The following is a 16,600-nucleotide window of genomic DNA, read 5'->3' on the forward strand; positions in this document are numbered from 1 at the left end:
TCTTAAAAAAGGTCCATACATGATCCACCTCGAGATTTACAGGTTGAGAAAGGACTTCTAGGTATGGGTTGCTTAGTGAGATACCACCCATGGAACAAAATAATTTCCACAATATACAAAAAGCAAGCTGTAGTATTGTCGATCATTGAGGACACTCTCTACATGGTCTCCTTGGCATAGCCAGAGAAGTGGAATATAACGTGTACAAGTACTTCACCACGAAAAAATAATAACCGTCGAATAGAGGACTTTTCAAAAGCAGTTCAAGGCACTGTTAAGGCAACAAGGCGCACTAATCTAATTTAGCTATTCATTGCATCTGCAAAGGAGAGCGTGTGGAGCAATATGTCTCCTGTGTTTTTCTAGGGTGAATGGACAAGGCCAAATCATCTGACACATCTGGATGACTTTAATAAATGTGCTTTGTGGAAGACAGTATTAAATTTCTAAATTAGAGATGAAATTCCTACACTTCCAAAGATTTTAAGTTAAAGCAAACTGAAGACTAAGAGGAAACAAAGAGCCATTGCGTTAACTTTTAAAGGACTTGGTTTTTTTACAAAACAAATTACTTTAATATTCATGGAAATCTTTTTACACAAGAAATGCAAACAGACACAAGCACTATATACATCAGTTATGAAAATCGAAGAACATCCAAGTCAAACATAAGTAAACAATTTTCTCACTTTTAACCTCGATCTCACACATTGTAAGATACACCAGCGTATAATTTTCGCGTGCCTCATTTACATTCTTCGGAACTATAGCCGATCCTGTCCGAGTGCAGGTAACTTATCGTTCTTCAGAACAAACAAACCGTTCTTCGGAACCAAAATGTTCTTCAGAACAAATAAACAGTTCTTTGGAACAAACAAACCAGTCTTTGGAACAACCAAACTGTTCTTCGGAATAACTTTCGGTTCCTCTGAACCTCGCCTCTGCACTCAGCAATTGAGCGATTGTTGTGCGTATGTTACTTACCCCACACTTTACGTTCCTCACACAAGTTTTACGGATTCCACCTAACTTACCCTGTGATCTCACTGCACACCGAGTGCCTACTCCAAGTCTGCGTCACTTGCATAACTTGGGCCGTGTTATCACAAATTCACACCTTGAGTGTTCCTACCAGTGTGCTTATTGCATAGCTGGCCCAATGGTTTCACTGCACATTGAATCACTGCAGATTTTGAGCTTCTAGCGAATTTTGCACCATGTTTCCACATCCCATCCACACCATGAGTGCCATATATCTGACCCTTTAGACCCATGGCACCTTAACTGCACCATCACTACTGTGTATCATAACACAACCTGCACCTGTGCCCCTCAGCACCAAGTGCCACCAGCATATCTGTCACCTTAGTTGCATTTCAGGTGACCCCATTGGGCCCAGTGCCAACCATTTCCGCCCTGCAGAACCACATACTGGTTCTCCGGAACGACCTCCCACTTAGTGCTAGTGACACCTTACCAAAGGGGCACTCCCATTAGCAAGTAGCCTACCACAGGTACTCTCTCATTTACTAATGGTGACGCTCACTGGCCCACACCATTGCATAACCACACCCTGCCAAAAGCAGAGTCCCAGTTCCATTCTGTGCAATTGCCTGCACTGTCCACCACCTACCTATTTCACACCTTAAGCTGTAGATCCCGTTGCTAAGTAACCAATTGGTTCTTAGCCACGTAAAATAAGTCTAATCCTTCGGGCCAGCCCTAGGAGAGCTGTTAATCAGCTCAGTGGTCTGGTAAAACTAAGGTATACTTTTTTTTTTTGCTTGGAACCTTAGGACCACCATAACCACAGCAATATGTCTGCTGAAGACTACAAGAACTTCCTGGAAATCCTGAAGGGGATGACTCTGATGGGCATGCACTGTTTGCATGCTGATTCCATCATGAACTGAGTCTGGCGAATGACCACTCAAGTGAGAGAGATCTATGACCGGTCTCCAACCCTCCAAGGCTTTCTCTACGAGAAAGATATAGCTGTAAAAGCCTGGGGACTGACCTGTCACGACTTCTACAGTGCCTTCCTTCTGCATCACCTGTACCTCTTCCTGGAGGGCAAGATCATTAGGTGAGCCAGGTATGTAAGTTAGGAGATGGACCAGATTGTTGGTGAGGGCGGTCGAGACTCGAAGGGGAGTAAATAGCCCTCCTGAAGGACATCCACTAACCAGATCTCGGCTCCATGTCGCTGCCTTGTTGCCCAATGGCTCAACAGGCAACCCCCCACCAATGGCAGCAGCTGGAGGGGAAAGCCGCCCCTAGTGTTCTCACTTCTTCTTTCTCGGGCCCCTTTTCCAGGCTGGAAAGAGGGTTGATAAGGGCGCGGCTGCACTCCCTTCTTGGCAGAGGAGGAAGAAGGCTGGGCATTTCCTCAGGCGCCCTTCAAAGCCTGGGTCTTCTTACGGGTCGAGGAAGTGCTAGTTTGACCCGAAGGTCGAGCAGCAGTTGTGCACGAAGACCTGGAGGTCTTACCCACTGCCTGGTGGACAAGGTGGTCATTATCCTTGACACATCTCTTGTCCACTGCAGCATCTACCTGATCTGTGGGGAAGACAGAGGCAGAACCCAGCAACAGTCCATTCCTAAGGGTCAGAGCCGACTCGGGTCCTACAAACCTGGCGATCCGATTCAGGACAGCATCCTTCCTCGTCAACACCAGGTTAACCCACAGGTTTGCTGTCTGGTGGGCCAGGTAGGAGACAACCCTACCTCCAGACTGGCAGTCTCCCAAAGATGGAGTCCTCTCCAGGGGTGGTCAAATTCAAGGAGAAGGCTACCTTTGGAAACTGTGAAGGACCACAGATCCAACCAGGAGACTGCCTGGAGTCCTGCCATGGCGGTAACCTCCAGGATCGCTGCCTCTTGCTGCATGAGAGAGATCCCTTCTGCTGTAAGCTGTTGCAAGGACAGCCCAGGGCCTAGATGAACCAGGTCCAGGTCAACCTGCTTAGTCGGCAAAGACCTCTCCGAGGGTGAATAAAAACACTTCTGGTGAGGCAGAGGAGGAGGAAGTAACTTCTCCGAATGATTCAAGCAAAGTGAATTCTCCTGCCCAAAGAGCACAGAATTCACCCTCTCCTACTTCAAGTTAGGACCACGGCAGCCCCAACGAAGCTTTGGGTTCCTTCTTAGGAGCCCAGAAAGATTCAAGGAGTGACAGACAATCCACAGAAGAGGCCATGGCCCCTTCCCCTGAGATCGTTGTACTGACAAATCAGGGCAATGATCTCTGCAAAGGTCTTCTGTATCTTGGGGGTGTCCGAGTCCTGGGGAAGTCCTTCCAGGGTGCTGTCCTCCCAATCCACACTTCCTGCAGGAGGGAGAACATTGGCAGACCCCTTTGATCTACCCTTGACCACTTGGGCATACGTCCCAGTTGTTCCAAGAACTGAACCCGGAGTGTAGGCCTTCGTGGTAGGACTTCGTTGGGAAGAAGCGTTTCCATCCGAGCCCCTCCTGTCCGACTCAGGCCTCCCAGTGTAACCCCAGGAGGTTAAGGGGATAGGTGAGGGCGATCAAACACTCCTTCCTGTCCTGTTGGAAGTACCAGCAGGAGAGAAAAGCCATGAAGAATCACCAACCCATGGTGGAGATGGCTGAGTGGGCCTAGGGGAGCACCTACACTCACAAGGGGAGGCACTGTCCCAAGGAGAGCATACAGGTTCAAGCGAACACACCTGAAGGCTTGTCAGGTGAGCTGAGTCGATCACGTGAACATGAATGAGGGCTGGCCAGGGGAGAGCAATCCCATACTCCCGGGCATGAACTTGCGCCGTCATCACGATGTGCTCCAGTTTTCTTTGAGGCCGAAGCCTCCTGACAAAAAGAAGACTGAAGAGGGGACCTCCTTGTTGCATCTCTGGGTGCTCGGACCCTTGAGTCCAAGGCACTAGGTCAGGAACCTGCCCGAGTGCTCAATGAAACAACAGCAGGAAGTGAAGTAGCAACTATGTCTTCGACACCTTCTCTCGTCCTGTGCCTGAACCAGACTGAGGAGCAGGCTCTCCAGTACTCGTTTGGGGTACTCGCGGTTTCAGTGAAACCCAAGTACTCATGGCAACTCAATCCTACCGAGCAGCTGAAGCTCCCGAATCTTGTCCAGGATTATCAAAGGGAGCTCCTCCTACCCGAGTGTCCCAAGAAACTTGGGAGGAGGCAGGCACAGCACCAGTCTTGGAAGAAGACTTCTCAGAACTGGTTCCGAGACCACGGGGCTTTGGAAACTCGCGCACTTGAGGCTCCCAAATCGCAAGACCTCATCTAGGTACTCGAAACGGCCCGAGTCCGAAGACTGGGAAGAGCCAACGAGAGAACCAACTACCACCTCTTTGTAGAGAGGCAGTCCTGTCAGAAGACGAAGGGGAAGAAGCAGCAGAAGACGATGATGATGACAACAACACCTTACGAGACCTCTTCTTCTACTTCTTCCTGGACATCATCTTCAGGATCGCAGTGAGCAGGTGGTCCCCCATACAGGAAGAAGCAGCAGCATCAGGGGCAACAGGAACAGCAGGTGGAAGGGTTACTGCATAACCTGGAGCAGGAGCATGAGGCGCAGTCTGATCCACCACAGCTGGGGTCATCAGGATTGGATGCGTCATGATGGAGGTGGTTGTTTTAGAGAACACTGTCATCGTCACATAGTGATGGTAGCAGTGACGGAGGCATGAGTTACCACACGTAGTTCAGGTGTACGAGAAGCTCTCAGGTGTGCGGCTAGGCCTTGCACCAAAGGAACCCTCCATAGACCCAAAGATCCAATTCTCTTGGAGTTTGTCTGCTTGACCTGCAAAAGACAAAGTTGGGTTAAGTCTCTTTCACACCATGCGGTTTGAAACCGTCGCCGCCAACTGTGCGGTACACTCAACTGATAAATCTAAAGCTTTCACACCAACGAGGTGGCATTATTTCACCACTGTAGCACCGAATTTCATGTGCGGCGCCTCACTGGACTGAAGCAGCGCTGCACCATCAGAGGTGACAATCAACTTAAATGTCCAATACACATCTTCACATCACGCGGTTTTTATTTTCCCACTCTACATGTAGTAACCGGGCACTAGTATGCTACTAATTCTCGTCGTGAACACATGGATCAAAGCGACATCAACACTGAATTGCTCATTTCATTAGCTGAAATGAAACCCGTTGTGTGACATTCTAAAATAGTTAAAAAACTTGTTTTCGTCACACTTTAGTTCCTTAACGACAATATTAAATGCACCATACATGTCTTTGTGTATTTAGTGGATGCACCCAATGGATTCTGCATTGCCTTCTTTTTTTCTTTTTCAAATTGAGGTAGTAAAGGCACAACAGCTTCCTCTTCTTATCCATCTTATGTACTGATTGTAGCAGTAAAAAAGTCTCCATGCGGCAATTGTGTCACAATCAATGGTTGACCGCATTGCCTGCGGTGGGGTGGCATGGTGCAGGCTCGGTGTCAAACCGCATGGTGTGAAAGAGGCCTTAGAGGAGGTAACCTCCTCTCGCCCCCTGAGGAAGAAGCTTCCCCCTCGGAGCGAGTGGAGGCCACCAAACTGAGGTCGTCCTGATCACCAGGGGTCTTCACTTGACGAATCAAATGAAGACAAAAAGGGAGAGATCACTCCAGAAGTAGAGACAGCCATGCGGGGGAGTTTAGCATGGGGCAGAAACGAAAAAGGGTCGGCAACCAAAGGTGTAGTCGGCAGCATGTAACCACTGGATGATGCTACGGAAGCCTTCTTCTTGTACTGCCTCCTGTTAGCAAACTTCACCCACTGCACTGGAGACCAGGAACAACACTCACTACAAGTCGAATTAGGATTACAGTCATGTCCCCTGCAACTGGTGCAGAGGACAAGAGTCAACATAGATGGGTGAGAGGAAGTGTGTGCATAGTTTACTGTCCACACCAAGGCACAAACACAGGCACTGCCCTTCCGCACTGACTTAGATGGTTCATGGGTTTGCATATTGAAAAAACAAATGCAATCATATAAGCAAAAGATCACAAACACAAAGAAAGATCCCACCAGGAAAACAGCGAAACAGCAAGCTGGGCAGAGAGAGGATAGACACAACCACATCGCTCAACGGCCAGAAGCAAACTGGAATGTTTACACCCGGGCAGGCAGGACTCCCGCCAAGCGGACGGTAATTAATTGCCTAACCACCTTGTTCAAAAGTTAAACAGCTGTTTCAGCTTCGCTGAAAGTAATTCCTAAAGTAAAGGATCGAATGTTTGTATACGGTGTAGGAACAAACAATGGTTTCCCTTTTAGGACATGTGTAGGAAAAACATGATATAGAATTGGCTTTGTTATTTTATTTTTAATTTCTAAGGATACAGTAATTACATAAAACAGCATTTGTACTAACATCATCTTTACATAGCTAACATTTCATAAGATACCTGTTGTTGCAAAAGCTAGCCTACACAGACAGTTTTGTAATTTAGCAGTCGTCTTATACTACAGATATGAGATAAATTCATGAGAATTTGCCATAACTTTTTACCTCGTCTTATCCAAAGATTTTCTTGTACACAAAAATATGCAGTATATAGGTATAACCATCTCCTCATACTCCAACATACAAAATGGGATGAGAGAAAAGTCTTCCTCCTCATCAAACTGGTTAAACTTTATTTTCACCATGTTTCATCACAATAGGAGGAGGTTTTTCAGGATTCCACAACACCCTATCTACTTTAGTCGTTCATAAGGTTCCCTAGTTGTCTTTATGCCACCCTATTAACTGACAATTCACAAAGCTCAAATCAACATACTGTATATCCTTGCTAGGGGCACACTTTTTCACAACATTCCTGTGGAGAAAAGTCCATTATCAAAGCGAGCTGTGAACATTGGTAACTACAGTGCAAAAAAAAAAAAAAAATCAAATCAACATTTTTTTTAAATCCATATATATTCTATCTAAACATTATCTTTCAGCACTTCAGTACTCATGCCAGCGAGAGATCCGTCAGTCCTCTCTACAGGAGAGTGGTGGCAGCTGGAAGGTCTACAAGACTTCCCGCAGGAGTGTGACGCAACCTTCCTTTTCCTCTTCTTGCTAGCTTTGTAAGAAGATGGGGATGAGATTACAGAACTTGACGATGAAGACGAAGATGGCAACGATGGCTTCCTTCTCATCTCCTTGGACTACTACTCCTTGTCAAGTGCAGCCTTCAACAACAGCCTGTGGGGGAGAGCATCACCCAGAGATGAAGCATACGGCAGCACCTGGAGACACATCACTCATGCTGCATGAGGGGTTACCAAGGAAGTAGGAGCAGTCCTACAACTGGCAGATACTGTGACCAGTAAAGTCATCGCGGTCACAGTTGAGGCAGATACCAGAAGGCTCTTCACAGCCTATGAGTGATCAATAAGTTCAGACACACTCTGCTCCCCAGAGAGGCCTACAGGGGGTCATAGCTCCTCAAATCCCTTGGCCTCTACAACACTAAAATAGAAGTCGGGTTAGGTTGTTTTGGTTACACTCATTTTTACGGCACAACACACAGAATGAGAAAAGGTCAACTTCAATAGAGGAGAGAAACTGATTGTACGGCCTGTCCTTCCCTGGACAGGCCCTAAACCTGTGGTTTCTTCTCCAAAATAAGCTTGAGTGATTGATGGGTTTGCAATATATAAAAACAAACAACAACAATCACACAAAACATATTTAAGCCAAAAAAACATTAAACCGAAAATAAACGGCAGTCAGAAAGAGAAGAGCAGACATCTTTACATGACGGCGGCCGAAAGCAAAGTGAAGAGCAGATTGACGAGTGGGCAGGGCTTCACCCCTACCGTCAGTAGTTAACATCCTTGTCTGAAAGTTAAACAGCCTTTTTTGCTCGCTTTTGCAAGCTAAATCCTATGTAAAGAATGAAGGTTTGTATTTGTGTAGGAACATAAAATATCACAATTTTTAAAAGTAAACTGTATTTTTCCAAACTATACAAACCTGAGGTCCTTTACATTAGGAATTACTTAAGGCGAAGATGGACACGGCCTTAAACTCTTGAACAAGGTGGTTAGGCAGTAACTACCATCAGGTAGGCGGGAATACCCGCCTGCCAGGATATAAACATTCCAGTTTGCCTTTCGGTCCACATTTCAGATTGAGGGGTGGCATAAGGCAGGCATAAAAATGTAATGTAAAGGACCTCAGGTTTGTGTAGTTAGGAATAATACAATTTACCTTTAAAAACTGTGATTTGTTACAAAACAATATACAAACCATTGGTCCTTTACATTAGGAAGACTCACTGGTTGGAGGGAGTAATCTGAGTGAGTCTCTTGAACTGACTGGAGTTCTGCACACCTGGGCTACACCTGGTCGAAAGAGTGAGGAGGAGTACCATGCCTCTGACGTATTGATTGGAGTGTAGGAACTGCAAGATCAAATGCCAGATATCTGGACCATTTTGCATTAGTGAGGAATCGTAGCTCATACGAAACAGGCTGGGAAGAATCTAAGAGTAGGATGCAGTAAGGAAAACCCGAAATAGGGTTTTCCTTATTGCCAGAGTCTCCTTCCTCCCCTAGCTAGAGGAAGGAGTGGAATTGCTCTTATGATTCTAAAAGATTAGAATGGGTGCTCAATGTTTAGTCTTACCGCATCAGACGCCAGATCCAGCAAGTAACGGTTCGGGTCCCATTCTCAACCTGAAGGAAGAGAAGGAGGAGGATGGTAAAGGAGGAGGAGGAGAGACCAGTCATTCTCGAGATCCTTCTCACTTCCAGAACCAACACCTTAGGCAAGATGCTACCTGTCCTCTTGAAGAAGCCAGGTAAGAAAACACAACTTGAACAGCCACCACTGGACCAAGGAAAAAGGGTTCCAAGGGTCTGTGGGCAAGACTGAAGGTAGAAGACAAGAGTGTGGTCTATGAGACCACATCTTGCTTCCAGACTGACAGAAACTTCTGAAATGCGAGGGATGGACCAAGCCATTGTCTTCAAGCCAGCTGCTGAGTTCATCCTTCGATTGCTTCATGAAGCCAGGAGAAAGATGTGTCCTTAGACACTTCTTCCTTGGGAGAGATGGTACTATCGAAAACATTGACAACATTCAGGTTAGGAATGTCGAGCCTTTTCAGAAAGTACCGCAGCTCCCTCACAGGACAAAGTAACGACTGATCTAGATCATCGATACAAAGTCCACGGAGGAGGGGAACAAGGAATCAAACCTGACAACAGATGGTGATGGATTCGGAGTCCGCTACAACATCTGAGAAGGAGTCGAGGTATTGATCCCCTTCACCTGTTCTTCCACCTTCAACATCAAGGCCAGAGCAAGATGAGAGATGGTCCTAAGACGGCACATCTCTGTCCGACGAATCACGTAAGGGTACGTGCAGAGCACAAAACAGGAACCCTAAACGAGAGTCACATGCCACCCAGGGATCAGCTCCCTGAGACAGCAAGATCGAAGAAGCTTCTCATTAATAGCTAAATCTCAACTGAGGAGAACAAGGCTACTTCAGATAGAAGACTAGGCTGCAAGGGCATACGTTCTTCACAACTGAAATGGAGAGAAGCAACCCTCGGCGGAGAAGACAAGAAGTCCAGACTTGCTGAAGAGCGACTCTGACCCGAGAAGAAGTTCCGTCGACAACACCAACCAGCGAAGGTGGATCCAGTCCCTGGAACAGTGCTGTAGAGGACTTCAAGAGATATCCAGCTATATTCGTTGCCGCTCGGCAAGAAAGCCTGTGCTTGCAAGGGAGGTTGGAAAGTCTTCCAGTCCTGAACACACAGGGGTGTACTGCCTGAAGAACTGCTTCTTGTGCAGCTGCCATAGGAGGTTGGGTTTAAGGAGAATTCTCGATGCCTCAGAAGCAGAGCTATCAGGGCAGGTGAAAGGTGAAGTCTTCCAGCATTTGTCTGTAATTCTGGGTGAGCAATGCTTGTTGAACCCCTAGCGAAACAGACAAATATGACTGGAAAAACGTAGACATCAATGTTTCCCATAAAGACAGCCTGCCTCACTGTAGTGGCCCATGGGTCAGGCATGAAGAAGAGAGAAAACTACTGACTTTTGCTGTGCTGGGAGGCATACAGAAAAACAGCAGGGATCTCTTCATGAGGAAGGAGTGAAGAGCACACTCCGTCACGATCAATCGAACCTGAGGCCAAGCTCGCCTACCAATACATCCCCACTGGGAATGTATCTGGCTAACTGAACCAACAAGTGCGCTATAGAACACTCGAGTACTGTACCTGCAAATGTCAACAGAAGAAACAGGAGGAAATAACGATTCCCTCTTATCTGTTGACGTATGCCACTACTGTGTGTTGTTGTTCATCGAAACCACTGAGTGTTGCAAAACCTATCCTGAAATTCTCAGAAGGCCAAAAGGTTTCCTTGAGTTCAGGATGTTGATGAGAAGGTAATTACTGTTTTGGTCACACACCTTCACGACAAACTCTTACAGGTGTGTGCCTATTCCTTGATCAGTATATCCGTGAGTAGACAAATGACAGAGGAGAATATGCAAGCATATTCGAAGGTTCATTTTCAATCGAGCATTAGCTTAAATCTTTCCTCACACTTCGATGAGGAAAGAAGGATGGAGGACTGGAAGCAGACCGCCTTCATTCTCCACCATGGGGAAGCTTCTGCAAGATGACAGGATACCAAGATGATTAGCTCTAGCCAAGTTGGCATTTCCCGAATAGGGAGCATGGGAGAGGAGGAGGGACGTAAGTTTGAAGGAATCCATTCCCAGGTCTCGGCAATGTCGCTGTCAGGTCCAGAGTCTCAACAATTATCACTTCATCAAGGCAACTGCAGTAGAACTTCTGTCTGGTCAATACTTCTTATTCTCTTCCCTTCTTCTATATGGAAAAGAGGGTAAGAATAAACAAAATTATGTGCACTCTCCCCTCAGGGAAGAAGAGGGCTGTGTGTTTCCGCGATCTTCTTCCAACGCCTGAGACTTCTTAGGAGCCGAGGAGGGCTGGCTTGAACTTAAGGTCTAGCTGAGATGATGAAGACCCAAGGGTCTTGGCCACTGTCCAAAGGACAAGGCAGTACCCTGGCACGTACCTTGATTACCGCATTATCTGGCAAATCTCTGAATGAGAAAGGCAGAACCGAGTAAAGGTTTGTTCCTGATTATTATTATTATTATATTAAAGTAGTCTAACCAGACAACTGAGTTGACTTTCAGCTCTCATAGGGCTTGCCCAAAGGGTTAGATTAAAATACCAGGTCTAGGTCTGAGGCCAAACACTAGGACCCAATAGGTCATTCAGTACGATGATGAACGAATTAAAATGAAATTAAAAATTGCACACAGGCACATGCTCTCATACTGCAACACATAAATACAATAAATACATTTACTCATGCTTCCTTACATACGCACTAAAAAGGTATATTAAAATTCAGAATATAAGTTAAGTAATATTTTAAAATTTTGCTTTTTTTTAAATTTGACAAACATACACACTACTGTACATACACACTAAAAATGTATATTAAAATTCAGAATATAAGTTAAGTAATATTTTAAAATTTTGCTTTTTTTAAATTCGACAAATGCTGTAAGGGTTTTCATATTTTTATCATTTACGTATTTTTATATTTTATTAATTAAATCACAGTTCCTCATGAACATCAAAATCAGAATGACTGAAAATGTAAAAGATTCTGACAAAATTTCCTTCAATGACTTGCTTCCAAAAGTTGACAGTCCCTGTTGGTCATACTTTGGACACTCACATAGCACATCTGACTGTTATAATCACCTTGCAATCTGAGTACTCGGGAGTAGGGCGACGTGGGCCGCGCTCATCAAGTGTCCATGTGTCAGACGAGTATGGCCTATTCTGAGATGTGTTAGAATTGTGCATGTATCTCTGTCTGATATGATGAACTCGATTTTTTAACATTAGGTTTTATTTGTTTCAATTTATTACTTCCAGGTTCTTCATTCCATATATACTGCCATTTATTTATGATACCCACTTTTGTGTTACATAATCAGTAACAGGGATATTCACATATGATCTTGTCATGTGGGTTGCTTCTTTGGCTGCTTTGTCTGCAGCTTCATTCCCTTTGATCTCTGTTTACATTATCATATAAGTTATGTAGAAACAATTTAATATGCCGTATTATATTATTTTTTTATTTGTAACTCTGAATAGCTTCTATAGCGCTTCTCGAATCACTAAAAATCACAATGTTATTGAAAGATGTTTCTTTTATTAGTTTTATAGCTGATGCTATTGCACATTAATTCTGCGGTGAATACTGAAGCATTATTAAGTAGAGAAAACTGATAAGTTTTATCTTAGGACATTGCAGCATATCCCACTTGGTGTTCTGATTTAGATCCATCTGTACATATTGCGTAATGTGGACCTTTTTGGCTTATATGCTTTATTGTATGTTGTCTATGGTGTTCTGGTGTATATGAGTAACCTTTTAATAAATACTTCAGTTGTGTACAAATTCTCATTTTATTCATTGTCCAGGGAGGAGGTAATTTTACTATTAAAGGCACTTGTATATTTATGCTCAGCGACTCAAACAATCTTCTATCTCTAACTGGGAAAGGAGTTGGTTATTTATAAATAAATGTGGTGGATGGCTATTTATAAATATATCTCTTAATCCAAATAATTTCTTTGTTGGAGAATCACTTGTCTGAATTCTTAGAGTACTTTTCACTGTTATTAGCTCTCTGTGGAGAGACAGAGGTAGTTCACCACATTCAACTTGTAAAGATGATTTTGGTGATGATCTAAAGGCTCCTAAGCATATTATAAGGCCTTTATTATGAACAGGGTCTAACACTTTCAGCACTGCGTCACATGCTGAGCCATATACTTCGCTTCCAGAACCGCTGCTTTATACAGTATAGTAAGGGTATGTCTATCGGCTCCCCAAGTGTTCGATAGTTTTCTAATTAGATTTAATGCTCTTTTACATTTAGATTTTACATATATTATGTGGGCTTTCCAGTTCAAGTGAGTACCAAATACTAATCCCAAAAATTTTGCTGTTTTGGCCAATTGGTATACTATGGTTTCCGAATCTTAAATCTATTTCTTCACCTTTTTTCCACTTTTTATTTTTATAAAACATGATAGCCTACAGATGAGGCACATTCATCTATATTTACTATGCTTTTATTAATGATTTGTTCTGCATGTTTTATTTGAGATGCTGAATAATATATGGTAAAATCATATATGGCAAAATACAAGTTACTTTTAATGCCAATAGGTACATTATTATTGATATCATTAATTGCTAAAGTAAACAGTGTGCCACTAAGGACGCTTCCCTGTGGGACACCATTTTCAAGTGGAAATGTTCTAGACAGAACATCATTAAATCTCACCTGAAAACTGCGATTTGTCAGAAAGTTTTGGATAAACCTAGGTAAATGCCCACGGATGTTGTTGTTTTGTAAAGTTTTTAATATAGCATACCTCCACGTAGCATCGTATGCTTTTTCAATGTCAAAAAAGACAGCCACAGAAATTTGTTTTCGTTCAAAACCTCTACGCATTATGGTCTTCCAAGTTAGAGAGAGAATCTAATGTAGATCTGTTACATTGTGACCCAAACTGAGTGGGAGTCAAAATGTTATTTTCTCGAATGTGTCGTTTTTTCTTTTACTCTTGTTGCACCAATTATCAGTGATGGAGTAATCTCTTCTCCCATCACATAATCATTCATGTCAATGGTTTGTTCCTCTACTATTTCTTTGATGATGTGGATATCTGTTTCCATTGCTTTTATTATTATATTCTTATCGTTTTTTGGTTTATGTTCTTTCTTCGGGTCTCCCGTCGGTCTTTAGTTGGTCTTGGGTGGAGTTCTCTCTAAAGGCCTTTTTTTTTTATTCTTTAGCTTCTAATTCATCATAGCTTTCTTCTAATACTTCTGTGGTGCTTGTATTACCTTCTAGTGTTTCAATTTCTCTTAATATCTCATATGAATTTGAACAAATATTTGTATAAATTTCTTGGTTCTTTGCTATATTAGTTTCTTCTTGCAAAAGTTATTTTTCTTTGAGATTTATCTATCAGGGTTTTGTTACTCATCTATTTCCATTTTGTTTCACTGTTCGATCTTACTACAGTAGAAAACGTTCGTTTCCTAGCAGGATCATGCATCCCTCCAACTTTTAATTCTAATTTGGCTTCTTTTATAGGCATTCCCGTTCTTTCCCGAAGTAATTTTAATTCTGTATTGTATATATAATACATACACTCCTTAGATTTCCACGGTGATTCTGTCCACAGTTCACGCATTTCGGTTCACCACACCTCCACTGTGTGGTATGTTTGTCAGATCCACAATACACACATACAGATGTATTACTAAAAATTTTCCTTGTATGTCCATACATACTACAGTTTTGGCACTGTAGTGGTTTTGGAACATACGGTCTCAGTCCTCTGCTTTGGCCCATAGTTTTAATTTTTAAGGGTAATATATGGCCTTCAAATTTTTTCATTACTACGTCTACTGGCTATGTCGTACATTTCACAATCTTGTACATCGTTATACCTTTTTTTAAGGGAGTCCAGCAACATGTTCTCTCCTATTGGTGCTTCTTCATTATCAGCTCTTTGTTGAGTGAGTCGGTAGAGCTGCGGACTGTCATCCGATGGGCTGGAGTTCAATTTCCCGGCCGGCTGATGAAGAGTTAGAGGAATTTATTTCTGGCGATAGAAATTCATTTCTCGCTATAATGTGGTTCGGATTCCACAATAAGCTGTAGGTCCCGTTGCTGAGTAACCAATTGGTTCTTGGCCACGTAAAATGTCCCGTTGCTAAGTAACCAATTGGTTCTTAGCCACGTAAAATAAGTCTAATCCTTCGGGCCAGCCCTAGGAGACCTGTTAATCAGCTCAGTGGCCTGCTAAAACTAAGGTATACTTAACTTCTTCATTATCAGGGAGTAATATGGTACCCTGTACACTGTTCATAGTCATATTTTTATATGTACCTTTATATTATCAATATTTTTAATAGTTAAGTAATTTTCTGATTGATTTTTTGTTGTGGCTTCTATCAACCACATCTGATCTTTTATTTATCTTAATGACATTTCAGTAGTTGAATGTTGATTCAACATGGAATTTTCTAATTCAATACTAATATTTTCTTCTCTGTTGCTAAGGTCAGGAATCTTCAACTTCCACTCCCAAAGAGGGAGTCGATGTGAGTCCAGGTTGGGTCAAGATATCTGCTATTTTTTGGTTTGCTTTGTACTGGGGCATAGGGTTCCAGTGTAATTACATTAGGAATTTTATTTGATTTTTCCAGAGAATGGTTGTCACAGAAAGTTCCACCAGCTGTCAACTGTGCCGAGTCACTGCCATCAAAGGGCCCAGGGGTACTTGAATCTTTAAAATTACTTAACATAAAGATTTAAGTATAATAAGAAAAATTAAATAAACCTGAAAACCTTACAACGATACCATCAGCCTTTCATGGAGTTTATTCTTCCACCAATGGCACAAGTGAGAACCGACTCCCAAATGTCCGCTCCCTAACCTACCCCAAAAGGGATGTCACAACATGATTAGAGTGGCCCAAGTTTAAGCCAAGCCCGCTTGGTAGGACTGACAATATTACTAGAATACAATCATCCCCACTCTAATCATGTTATGGGCAAACCGGATAGAATGCCAAGAGTCCTATCCCCAGAACCAGAGCCCCTCCTTGGAATCCGTGGTCCAGCCCTAAAGAACTGTTCCGCCTTTGAGCTATCAATCTGATAACTCTTAGGTCCGAACATTATCGGGCAGCTGACGGTCCTACCACATTTCTCACTATTTACCTTCAGATATAAACCCAACCCCAGCTATGATATCTTCTCCTATTTAACAGGTCCAATAAATTTTAGCAAAAGTGGAAAATTCCACAAAAATTATTTCAAACAAATATATCATCATATATGAGACTCTTGGACTCAAACCCTGGAACAAATTCCTGGGGGTTCAGGAGCCCCCTCGCCACGTCAAGATGGTCCCACATCGAGGGGGGGGGGGGTTTCGTTCCTAAGGATCAAGCCAACTTGGGAATTACGAAATATGAGATCCAAATTAGGACAAAGTCCTTCTTCCCAGCACCAGAATTGCCCACAGATTGCCTCCTGGTGTAGGAAGACCCAGCCCCGGACAAGACCAGTCTCCAAAAGGCAGGGTTCTCTCCAGGAATGGTCGCATCCAAGGAGAGAAAGCCTAAAAGTGAAGGATCGTGGGTCCATCAAGAGTTGCCTGGAAGAAACCAAGAGGTGTCCTCCAGGATCGCTGTCTGTTGTTGCAGAAGAGAATACCCTTCACGGCAAGGAGAATCAGAGAGAGAACCCAGTCCAGATGAAGAAAAGTCAAAACAACCTGCAGTCAGCAAGAACCCTCCGAGGCAAGAAGAATTCGTATTCTGTCGAGACCGGGGAGGAGCTTGGTGTCCCGACCTGAATGAACTCCTTGTACGAAGAAAGGTATTCATCTTGTTGAGAACGCTCTCGCAAGCAAGGACTGCTGTGGTCTCGAAAACTCTCAGCCCCTTCGGGAACAGCGAGGGGAGCTGCAGTCCTGTTCTGGAG

General features: G+C 43.6%; 1 protein-coding gene across 3 annotated transcripts in view; it reads right to left on the reverse strand.

Moving 5' to 3' along the window:
* The window catches only part of LOC136856058 (nucleoside hydrolase-like), a 229,068-nt gene that overhangs the window by 58,258 nt on the left and 154,210 nt on the right, over positions 1-16,600 (reverse strand). The window contains exon 10 of one of the 3 annotated variants that reach the window (XM_067133666.1): positions 6,316-6,829. The exons of the other annotated variants lie outside the window; for them this stretch is intronic. Within the exon in view, the coding sequence (XP_066989767.1) occupies positions 6,733-6,829 (97 nt within the window). The 3' untranslated portion in view covers positions 6,316-6,732. Of the gene's footprint in view, positions 1-6,315; positions 6,830-16,600 lie in introns of those variants that run through there. 3 annotated transcript variants of the gene reach the window in all.

This window comes from Macrobrachium rosenbergii, chromosome 3 (genome assembly GCF_040412425.1).
Source record: "Macrobrachium rosenbergii isolate ZJJX-2024 chromosome 3, ASM4041242v1, whole genome shotgun sequence".
Lineage (NCBI taxonomy): Eukaryota > Metazoa > Arthropoda > Malacostraca > Decapoda > Palaemonidae > Macrobrachium > Macrobrachium rosenbergii.